This window comes from Coccinella septempunctata, chromosome 2 (genome assembly GCF_907165205.1).
Source record: "Coccinella septempunctata chromosome 2, icCocSept1.1, whole genome shotgun sequence".
NCBI lineage: Eukaryota > Metazoa > Arthropoda > Insecta > Coleoptera > Coccinellidae > Coccinella > Coccinella septempunctata.
The window spans coordinates 47,844,603-47,857,155 of NC_058190.1; the positions used below are offsets into that span (position 1 = coordinate 47,844,603).

The 12,553-nt window shown below is 37.7% G+C and overlaps 1 protein-coding gene across 4 annotated transcripts in view; it reads left to right on the forward strand.

The window, feature by feature from the left end:
* Positions 1–12,553, forward strand: part of LOC123308731 (semaphorin-1A) — a 322,740-nt gene that overhangs the window by 298,465 nt on the left and 11,722 nt on the right. For all 4 annotated transcript variants that reach the window (XM_044891524.1, XM_044891521.1, XM_044891523.1 and 1 more), the window contains one exon: positions 6,888–7,083. In XM_044891524.1, coding sequence (XP_044747459.1) covers positions 6,888–7,083 — 196 coding nt within the window. The remainder of the gene's footprint in view (positions 1–6,887; positions 7,084–12,553) is intronic.

A 12,553-nucleotide genomic window follows, 5' to 3' on the forward strand; every position in this document is an offset into this window, starting at 1 on the left:
TGGTCAATATTGGCATATTGGAGTCTCTCTTTACTATAGTAGTGAAGAAGACATTGTTGAATTTATTAACAAGGTCTTAGTGGCAATATACAGAGTGTTCCTTAATTGAACGTACAAACGAAAAGGGGAGATTCCTTAAGTGAGTTTAAGAAAAAAAAGTCCCATAAACATGGGGTCGCAAACGTTTCGTTTTCGAGATACAGAGTGTTAAAGTTTGAATTTTTTTCAAGTTTTTTTTCTCATAGTATCTACACTTCACAAGATATTCAACTGAAATTTGGCATAGATATTACATTTTAGAGTTCTCACCACGTAACATGGCAATTTCGATAGAGATCTACAGGGTGATATTTTTTCTGGAACAGTGCCACCTGTTCTTCTGCAAAACTTTTTTTTGGTGAGCAACTGTTAATTTGAAAAAATGTAAAAAGAAGCTTTGTTCTTATAGTAAACTTTTCGGTCTCTTGTAGTTTTGTCGTATCTACCAACGATTTCGAGAAAAAAAATTTTGAACGATTCTCTCGAAATCCTAGTGAAAATCCAAATTATGATGGGAAGGCCACTTTGTGAGCTGTGGTGAATGAATTCAGTGTCAGTTTTTATGTAGATCTTCTATCGAAATTGCCATGTCACGTGGTGAGAACTCTAAAATGTAATATCTATGCCAAATTTCAGTTGAATATCTTGTGAAGTGTAGATACAATGAGAAAAAAATTCAAACTTCAACACTCTGTATCTCGAAAACGAAACGTTTGCGACCCCATGTTTATAGGACTTTTTTTTCTTAAACTAACTTAAGGAATCTCCCCTTTTCGTTTGTACGTCCAATTTAGGAACACCCTGTATACCAATTCTGGCATATTTCAGAGGAGAATTGGTGGGGTCATATTTTTTTTCGACTTTATACTTACCACGAATCAAACGCTTTTTGAACGTCACTATAGTAACAATGTGGGTGATGGTAAATAAAAGTAGTTGATCCTATGTAAGGCGTTTCACATAAATAAATTTATTCTTCATAACCGTATACCGGAGGTTTCCTTTATACGCTACCCGTTCGCACTTCGTGAACTCGGTAGGTCGACCGAGATCATGTGAACAACCAGAAGGGCGGTGAAAATCATTTTCTGTCTAATTAACCTTCTATTTGCCATGCGGAAAATATTCTCCGGTGCTTGCGACATGGGCCATGGCGCAGGTAATTAATTCCTACGGAATATCGTACCACGTGAATGGAAAATATGGGTATGGAGCCTATTTTCCATCCTGCCTTCCCGGCTAAAATGAAAAAAATACCGGCCTCGAATGTTTGATGTCGATCGGTTCGGAAAACTCGATTCGAAACGCGGTAAAGGGCCGGCTGATTGATTGGATTCGAGCATTAGTAGAAAATTTGCTGACCCCGAAAATAATTTGAGGCTTGAAGATGAACCATCAACAAAAACACGAAACCTTCTATCTGATACTATGTTTTCGAGCCAAGGAAACATCTTTCCGCACTTGTGTATAAAGTTTATAAATAAAAACATCCTTACATACTGTGTCATATGCTGCAGATAATTCCACAAATGCTGTTCTTTGTTTTAGTTTATCATTGAAAGTGGTGAGACTCGAAACCACAAAAAAAAATTACTTTTCCTTAAATCCCCTTGACAATTTTGGAAAGCTTCTTCTAGATTCATTCAATTCTGAAAAGAATTAGCCTCTCTTAAAATTTTAAAGAAATACTCAATAAACCAATAGGTTGTTATCTACTATCAACAGAAGAATCCTTTCCACGTTTTAAAATTTCTATGACTTTCGTAACTCGGCCGCAAAATTGCCAGAATTTAGAATGTTATTATAAAAAGATCACAACCAAGACAAGACTTTTTTGCCTAAATGCTTGATGAACTCAGGATAAATTCCGTCGAAACCAGCATCTTTTATGATTAGGTGGATCTAATTGCAAAATGGTGAATGCGCAAAACACAAGAGGAAATCTACTATTATAGGTATGCTCCTACGCATTCTTGAGTGCATAAAACACTGTTAACGTCAAAAGCATTATTATATTTTTACTTTTATCCTTCAATTCTCTCAAATTTTGATCGATGGCGTTTACCCAACACTTGTAATAAAGTCATTAGAGTCATTCGGGGTAACTGAGCGCAGTGGGTAAGTGTGCGCAGTGCGTATATCTCGACTATGCAGTGTATGAAAGAGGGGTTCATTTGGGTGAAGCAAGGGAGCAGAATCGCCATATTAGTTTTTCATAGGAGTGCGCCGTGCCACGTTTCTTTAACTTTTTATTTGCGATCAATCAAATTCACTAGTTTTCTTGTTAATTTTTAGCATCTCTGCACATTCTGCCAGGTCCAAGTTCCGAGTCCCTCAGTGTTAAACAATAATTTATTCGATCATGGGCATATTAATCTGAATATATAATAAAAAATTTTAGGTTCTCTTAGCTGCTCAACTCTATAAGAACGTCAATTCAAATTTTGGCTTACTGGGGAAAGTGTGCGCGGGTAAGTGTGCGCATAGATTCATTATATGAACATTAGTTCAGTGAGGAATAAATTATGACATTGTTGATTTTCTTGGTTAAGACTCGATCAATATTGTCCTATTTGTTCAGAAAAATATGAAGAGCCACCAACAGGGGAATGTATCAAGTGTTGTGTTCACCAAGAATTGTGGCACGAACAATAATGCACTGCTTGTAAAAAGGCGCTTCTGTATTGACAATAAACAGCATTTCTCTAATATTGTAACATTTTGATGACATTATTTTGTAATTTGTTTTGATTGTGTGGTTCACTAAGCACTGCGTTCACTTACCCCGTGAGGGTGCGCACACTTACCCGCAATACGGGGCATGTGAACGCACTCCGACTTTCTCTATTAAATTCTTTTTTGCGGAAAGAAAACGTTTTTGTTTGTTGGCTTTTTGATGTTTTCTTATAGATTAGAAAATTCTCTATCTTATGAATATGTTTTAATTTTCCTAGCTTCAACATTTGAAACAGGGTATGGCTTGAAAGGCAAAAGTGCGCACAGTTGCCCCGAATGACTCTAATGCTGGCTGGGTGTTCTGTTTTCTATATCACTTAGTAAAAAACCTATATACTCAACATTCAACGAAAGTTCTCCTGTATACACATGAATATTTCACTTAAATGATGACAGGATGGGGCCTATTCACAACGAAACGTCTAATTGGAAAACCTTTAATGACAAGTTAGCGTCAACGATATCCTTAATCATTCAAATGACGGAAACTTCAATAGGGAATTCCATTATGCTGATACTCACACAGCGCCGATAACTTTGCCGCCGCGTAGCCGTCTCAAAGACCCCATTATGCGCCGATGTATTGTTATCCACAAAAACTAATTGCCTCGTCTCGAATAATACCCTCCCATCATTCACGGCCTCCATTATTAAAAACGTCTATTTACGGAAAAGCCGAAAATTGTATCATTCAATTTTGCCCATATACATCCGTTCCGGGGGCCATTCGAAGATAACATTAAGGATTCACCCTTGAACGTTTGATAAATCGCGCGCCGCCATCAAATGATCCACATAAATTACCCCTCGCCCTGCTGAATAAACCGACGATAATAAATTTGTCATCAGGCTTATACTAAAAGTGAATGAAAAGGAGCGCGCTACAGGATTATCCACTGTTCAGATGTTTTCGAAGCGCTCTGCGATGAGGCAATCAAACAAGGCAGTCTAGGGATGGGTCGTTGTAGAAAAACGATAGATATCAGTTATAATAAACAAGTTGCGGTTGCAAAATGGTGTATGCGCCTACTCACTTTACTGTAAAGTACATTGTATGTTAACAATTGGATTGTCAGATACTATAATAAAACAGTTTTGTGTCAATTTTGATATGGAATAGTTGCAGTTGAAACATTTCTAAGACGTGAAATATACTGATCAACTATGGATAGAGATCACTGAACCTGAAATATCGGGACAAATTAGCTTTAGAAAGCTGCTACAGATCGATGTACCAGGTTGAACAGTTATCTAGACATCGCTGCTCAGACATGCTCGTTGAATTTATGTCAAGAGATCATTATCGTCAATTGAAATAAACCTTTTTTTAATTCATTGGTTCATTCATTCATTGCTGTATCCCGTTACCGAGAATAAATCTACAAAAAGACTCAAAACTGGTATCAAATTTATAATTTCTTAGGGCTACTTGCGACTGTGTGCCCTCCTGTGACTGAAGAGACCCAACCGTGACCTACAGATCCTTCCACTCTCTGGGCATGGACAGTCACCAACCAGAATACAGCTGCCGCTGTATTCTCGAGTCTCCATTATAACAGTGGACTAAAGTGATCTGTCTGACGCTAGTTGTTCCCAGTTATGATTGACATTAACTGATTTTAGGGATTGATGCAGTTAAACCGCTTATACTGGCCTCCTTGTTTCCGAGTTCCCTCTGTAAATTCGCCATACAATGCTATTTTGGGGAGTCTTGTGTCTTGCATCCTCAGAATGTGGCCGCTCCATCTGAGTCAGACCGTCGTTACTTGAGTCTCAAATGTTGTACAACTCGCGCGATGCAAGACTTCTGCATGCGAAACTTTGTGGAACCATCTGATGTGCACTATTTGTCTTAGATGATGTTGTTGCGTTTGTTCTAGCTGTTTGATATGTCACCTATAGGGCGTCCAGCTTTCGCTTCCGTAAAGAAGCGTTGGGAGGATCACTGCTTTGTAAACAGCTGTCTTGGTCTTGAGATTGAGGTCGAGATTTTGAAACACTCTGTCCTTTAGCTTCCAGAATGCCCGTGATGCCGAAATGATACGGTTGTGTATTTCCGTGTCCTGGTTAGCCCTAGTATTTATGAAGCTTCCCAAGTATTTGAACTGCTCGACCTGTTCTAAAGTTTCATCCTCCAGGCTGATATCTGTTTAAGGCTTTCTGGTGGACTTACCAGGATTTTGTTTTTGTCAATATTGAGTCTGAGGCCTAAAGCTAATTCATTGTTTATGATAAATATTATTATATCTTTGGCTGGTCATACTAGCGTTCTGTGAAACAATCAACCCTGTGCAATGGTTAAAACAAATGGCATCTCATACACATATGTTTCCTCTTCCAAAAGCATATGTGGGAACTATAAAAACTACTACGGTTCGTATATAGATATTATAGTTTTTTTTTTCGTCAGCAAATATTCAGAACCATCGATGATCCCTCTTTCCAACCCCTGGTCTGATATTTTCGAGGCTTCCTGCGATAGGGGACCTAAACAAAAGACGCTCTCGCCGAAGATGGCGACGGGGATTCTGCGGCAGTCTTTCGAGCATCGCAAAACAACTTTCATTTATTGTTATTATTGACAGCGGAGACGGGACGGGTATTAGCAGTTCGTGTGTTTTAGAATGGGAATTCCATTTGTTCGTTTTGTTATTACATCTCTCGATTCCGTGGGGAACCTTGCTCGAGTGTTTTTACGGTAAATGGGTCGGCAAAATATGGAGGAGGAAGAATGGCTGCTACAGGCGGTTTCGTTCGGAACTCGCAGAGCCGTGAAGAAACTGGAGTTTCAGACGATTATGTTCGAGCTTTTCTGAAAAATTATGTGGCGTCTTTTTCAGATCATGTACCTAAAGCGAATTCATCATATTCCAAATCTATAAGAGAAGACTGCTCGTGTTAAAATATTTTGGTTTGAGCAATGAGGTAGAATTTTTGTCATTTCATTATAGCCATAAAATCATATGCATACTGCTTTGTCTGCAGGATAATATCTTGTACGACTCTTATACAATTATTTCTACGTAAAAGTTTCTGTTATTACGTATTTTATCACAATGTCGAATCTCTTCGGAAAATATGTGACGAACATAATTGAAGTTTATACAAACTGATTGAAGGCATGCCAAATCCAGTTATTTGCATGGAAAATACAAGAGATCAGTATAATATCATAATATGCACTAGCTTAAGGAGAGTTAATGTTCGTTATCTTCTTTGGCTTACATCATTTGTAGATTTCAAAAATATTAACCCGAAGATGAAATGCATATGATGCAGTGGTTGGGAATGGGTATCTCCCGAAGGAATTTACAGATAATTAGAAGAATGTTAAATTCTTCAACAAAAATCATCTTGCATCAATATAAGTAAATGGAATTGAAGGAAGTTTCAAGTTGAGATGAACAAAAATTTCACATGAATAAACAGGGCAACTTGCGCGTATTTGTGGCTATTCATCTTAATACATTGATGTAATAATAATAATGAGGTATTTATTAGTACCTTAAGACATTTACATTGTGTAGGACAAGTCAAATGAAAAATAGAAAAATCCATTTTAGGGAACTTATTCTCCGATGACATTTATCGAAAATCCTGTAGTAAACTTTTCGCATTAATTCACTCAAACATAAAATTCTCAAACTTTTTTGGGTCTCCCAATAGAAGGAAATTCTTTGTCATCCTCTTCATTCACAATCTTTCTGATTGTGGAAATATTCAGCTGAAATATAAGTCGTTTAGATTCAGATGAAACATTATATAAATTCTCTTACATTGAGTATGTACGCTACCGTCTGACGTATTGTGGATTTTAGAATATCAGGGTATAACTATTTGAGTGAGCGGGCCTCAATTCTAAATAGCACTTCCTGAAACCCTGTCTTTTCTCTTTGTCAGTCCCTTTCGGCATTTTCGTAATAAAAATTGATATTAGTTGTGGCAACGGCGTTATGACATTAATGATATTTCATGAGTGCCAACCCAACTTCGTTCTAGTTACAAGAACTTGAGAAAATTATTTCATGGCCAACCGACTGCTGAAATAAATTTGAATGAAGTATATAAATAGAACATTCAGACATAACACTAAATTCGTACTTTTCTTTCAGGAAAACTGTCAAAACTACATCAGGATTTTGGCGAGGAGCACCAGCGATCGTCTATTGTTATGCGGCACCAACGCCTTCAAGCCGGTTTGCAGGGAGTACGGCATCCACCCTGGAAATTACACGATGGAAAAGGAGAAACCCGGGCAGGCGGTCTGTCCCTACGATCCACGTCATAACTCAACCGCTATCTATGTTGGTAAGTGACAGGCCCATTACTTGCTCAAACAATATCATGCCCACTGGTTTTTTTTTTCGCTAACGAAGGGAGCGTTCTCCCCCTAAAACAAACTTTTATCACTCGACTTTTTGGCGAGTAACTCCCTGATGAATGAACGTATTCTGTCAACGTGAATTTATTATAGTAAGAGAGGTGGTCGAGGTTCGAACCTCACCGCGAAGCGTTCTTTGACTTATGTTGACTGGCCAGCTGAGCAGTGGCGGTTCCAGTAGTGATTTTGCAGAGGGAAACATAATTTTATATTTGAAATTCTGTAAGGTGTATGTTGATATGAAATAGGTATATCTTTATGATTGTTATACAAGCTGTATGTTTGAAAGGAAACTATTCTTAAAGAGCAACTCTTTTAGTAATTAATCTCGAAATTTCATTGAGCTCGATGCAACCGTTTGCTTTTGACGATTTGACCTCATCTTTTTCGGGATTTTTCGAAGCTCAACTTTCGATATCCGTATCTTCCAGAAAAATCGTCCTATAAGTGAATGTTATACATATTCTAAAAGAGCAACTTTTTTAGTAATAAAATTCGAAATTTCAGTGAGCTCAGTGCAACCATTCTTGACAATTTTTCAACTGTTGGAAACGGGCGCTAGATTTCTAGATAATCGATAGTGAGGCGCATTCGCCACTTTGCAACCAGCATGAACATTTTGTATAGTGTATATGTATTGTATATGATGATTTTTTATCCATCCCCTGCATTGAAATGAATCAAAGGATTTTTTACTCGGCGAAAAAGCGCCCTAAATATAGTAATATGTTATATATTCGGTGATCTGTCTCCATTTCTCTATCTCACTCAGAAAATATTCTGCAGCTTCACCGGACACATTGGGCTTCAAAGAAATTGCGGATTTTTTGCGAAACCCATTTCGTTCTTCATTAATTTCCTCCCGAATTCCCCCAAGAATTGGAAGTCGTCGCAGTCCGATATATCTGAAAATTTCCTTCTTCCATTGAGGATCTCCATCATAATTCACCGGTTATCGGTTGAGGCGTGACAGCCTCATTACTTTTTTCGAATAGGATCATATCGACGTCCGATAAGGGCGATAAATTGATTCTGTTCCTGTCTACGCGTGACACTCCATCAATTAGGACCTCCTCTAAGATATGATGGGGCTCATTAAATCGAAGAGATCGTACGCCATTTTCGATGGTGAGTTTCAACCTGTGGCTTCAGTTCACATGCAGAGGTAATCCACCAGCAATGGTATTTTTTTGACAAAATGACTAAATTTTCCTCATTTCAACGTAACACAAATATAAACCTATAAATCGCAAACAGTTCACTTTGAATAATTTTTTCTAAATGGAAAAAAGTTATTTCTACACCATCGTCATTAAACAGAAAAATTTTAGAGCACCTTTATCTTATTTTTCACTCAATTCACAACAAAAATTACGAGAGTTATTTCCTAACATAAGAAAATAAAATTACAAACCCATGAAAGAATAATACAGGACTGAAAGAAAATTTCTTGTCTCGGAAACATTGACATGATGTTTTAGGAAACGTAAATCTGATAAACAAACCCCTGTGCGGTGGATGTTTTCTTAATTTCTGTCGAGGGGGAAGAAATGCGCCTCTGAATAATGCATCGAATGAAGGAAGATACAGATTTATCTATGTTTTTCCGTATGATTTATTGTAATGAATGCGTTTGTTTTCGGGAAGTTTTATCAGTATACTCGTAGACTGAAAGTGGCTACAATCGTATAAATCGTATTTTTCAATGTTTCATGATCTACTTTCATTTCCGAGCTAGAAAAATGTTTCAACAGCAACGTGATCCTTTTGAATCATCAATCCTATGAGCTGTAGATCTTTCTCTCATTGTTATCAGCCTTTGATCTCCATGGGTAAGATTGAAAAATACTTACAAAGAGTTTTGGTTTAATGAGTCTTTGGAATTAAGCAGAGAACAATTTATGAATCCTCCGGATCATACAGATGATACTGATTTCTGGTACAGTTGCATTCCTCACTTTTATTCATTAAAGCATATTGTATTATAATTTCAAAACGATCGATTTCGAACCCTTACACAAACCTTTCATATAGAAGTTACTCGAAAGCGAACTAAGTAAATAACTTAATCTTGCCTATTGATAATCATATTATATATTCATGATAACTTGGCTCACCCACAATTTATACGCCATCTATAGATGTTTTGTGAAATTAACAACCTTGTCACTTTGGCCATAATCAGTTCACTAACTGCTTGATTGATGATCATCGTGTGATATGGAAATACCCAGACGATTCACACGAATCGATATTTTATAGCAGGATTAATGAACGCATCTTGCTAGACCGCAAAGCATAATCTCTCTGCTGTTTGTATACCGACATCCCACGGTTCATTTCCTCAATTTATAGGGGGTGTAGTTTCCTTTTATCGGGGAAATCGAGCTGGGCAAGTTATGGGTGACCTAAGGCCACCCTTCCTTTCCCACAGGAAACCGATAGGTTCCTCGTAGGAAATTCAGGATGGGGTATAGGAGCAATGTCACGCCAGACATCTTGCGTCCATTTTATGTCAAAGGTGCCGGTCATTTGGGGTTAATTCATCAACAGCTTGGGTCGCGGGTAGTTTCAGCCAGTCGATTGAATATTTATAGGCCTAATCGATAGATGGAATGGAAGCAGGATAGGTTTTCAAACGATCTGTCGTCGAACATCGTTTGTGGCAGAAAATATTCCTCATTCGAAAAAAAAATTATATTAACCTATCCCCTGTGTGCATTCAAAGTCCTTTCAACATGAACTTCAGTATGCAGGCTATTTTGAACCCTCTTTTCGAATAAAGCCAAGCACCTTACAACCTTGAATCGTACTTACAGAAGGACTGATCTCCTCGAGAAAAATCTTCATGGAAAAAATGAATCGAAATGATCTCCGGTTCATAACTGAATTATACTATCTGATACATTCGAACACTATGTGTACAAAACAATCGAATTCGGTTCTGCGAGTAAAGCAAGGATAAAATTATCCTGGAAAGGAGAGTAATTCCCTTAAAGAAGTAAAAACAAGTGAATAATAAGATTGCCGCGGTAAATTGAATAAGGCTCGAGCCCGGAGTAAGAACTTCTAACAATATCATCAGTTTCCTTTCTATTCTTTCGCATCAGCAATTGGGGTAAATTAGTTTTTCGGAGTATTCTCAACAGGGGATGATCAGTGGGAGTTTTAGGTAGTGGTTTGCCTACATTTCGCGTTTTAAGTTTCGCAGTTTATACTTAGAATAACTTTGTAGGATAATACTTTTTCTGAAGTACGATGATCCGAAGTTTTAAATGGGAAAATGTTTCTGGTCGGAATGATCGATGGGATCTACTTGACTATTCGTAAATTGTCGCTGATTATATTTTTCCGGAATTGAGAATGATTCTCTTTTGTATAGTACATAACTTCTTTGTAATGCTGCATTCATAATTGGAACAAAAGTTCCATTTTGTATCATACAGAGACGAAATCGTCGAGGCATTCATAACTGTGAGAGATACAAATTTATCAGTGGTTCTCGAGTGCATTTGGCAGCTAAAAATACCCTAGGCCTAAGGTAAAAGCTCGACTCTGCTATTGGTACCAGGGCATGGTGGTATTGAAAGGATTTAAAAAGCTGATTATCCTACGGAAAGGGCATCGAAAACATTTACTTTGTGGAGAGAAGAAGGATATAACCTAAAATGGCCAAGTGTTCAGAACTGACTAGCCTAAGAAACGCATAACTGTGCTATTGGTTGGGTGTCCAATCGTTACAAATGATCTAAAATTATCAGAACATTGAAGGATTAGTGTGTGATAGTTCATCCTATTGTGGGGTCATATTCTACTAGATTTTCACAGGATTAAAGGAATATGGATTGTTAAAATTGAAAGAATCGACGGAAAAATGGAAATTTTCCAATCTTGCTTGTGGGTACACCTTGAACTCGAGCTCCCAGAAACAATAAGGTTCTCCCATAATTTTTCACGGGAAATTTGCCCGCCCTTTCGTCGCATCAATTCACCTCATACGCAAAATTGACGTATAAATCATGGGAGCAGTGCAGCTCCTTCCTCTGGGTCCATTCCAACCTCCAATCCCCCTCACGCATAATTTAATACGATGTTACAAAACCGTTCTCTGCGCTATTGAGACGTCCGTCATAAATCTTCCTCGGACGTGACGTGCATCCTTGGAGAGGACAAACAAAAAATCCGATAAGAACGGCTAATAGAATTGGCTTACAAGGTAAGCCCGAAGTTACTTCCGGAGAGGTTGGTTGAGTGCGGTATTAATTTGGTTATGAAGTTAGCAGTCGATTTGGAGGGGTGTAGGTTTATTTGCGGTTCTTCCTGCACGTCTTCGCCAAGAAGCTAACTCGTAATGTAGTGATTAAAGTTCGGCCTTTGACCGCACTGCTCCATTACGCATTCAGAAAGGATATTGTGTTATTCTCGAGTTTCTATTTATGGAAATAACTTTGTTTTGCGCCACGTCACAACAGCGACGTTCATTTCCTACTTTTGATCATCTCGGAAATTGAATCTTTCCGCGTCATTTCGAAAAAAAAATATAAATTACCCCTATCTATTTCACTTTTCTTCATCGAAGAACCAATTCTAAGTCCTTCCCTTTTTTTCACAGACACTCTGAATAATCATTATTATACTGTATTAAATACATGCTATTTGCTCAAAAATTGAATAAGAGGAAATGAAAAACGATTCTGTGTATGTACTGCTTTATTAAGTAAGATGTACGAGGATAAATTGAGAAATTCTTAGCCTACTATAGAACCAAACAAAATTTCAATGTCAAAATATTTTATTACTCAACATATTCTCCTCTTAATTGGATACATTTATTACAGCGAACCTGCAACGTCTCTAGACCTTTCAAAAAAAATGTTTCTTCTTGCTCTGCAAACCAGACCTCCACAGCTTTTATAACCTCCAAGTTGGAAGGAAATTTACGACCTTTTAAATTTTTTTTCAGTTGAGGAAAGAGATGATAGTCGGATGGAGCCAAATCTGGTGAATAATGGGGGTGTTCTAGTAATTCAAACCCTAAATCACGAATTTTTTGCATGGTAACTTGAGATTTGTGTGCAGGGGCGTTCTCCTGCAAAAAAAAACACCTTTGGATAGCTTTCCGAGTCTTTTCTTTTAATTTTTTTCCCGTAGAGTGGTCAGTAATGTCGAATAGTAATAAATCATGATTACTCCACGGCAATCCCAAAAAACTGTGCTTCAGATATGCGTTTTGGCCCACTTCGACGGTCTGATAAAATCATGTCATGAACTGCATCGATATTTTCGGGGACTGACAGAGAAACTGGCCTTCCCTATCGTTCATCATCTTCAAGGGAAAATTTACCTCTTTTGAAGCTTGCAGTCGCAAACCAAGGACATTAATAACCAAGGGTATTA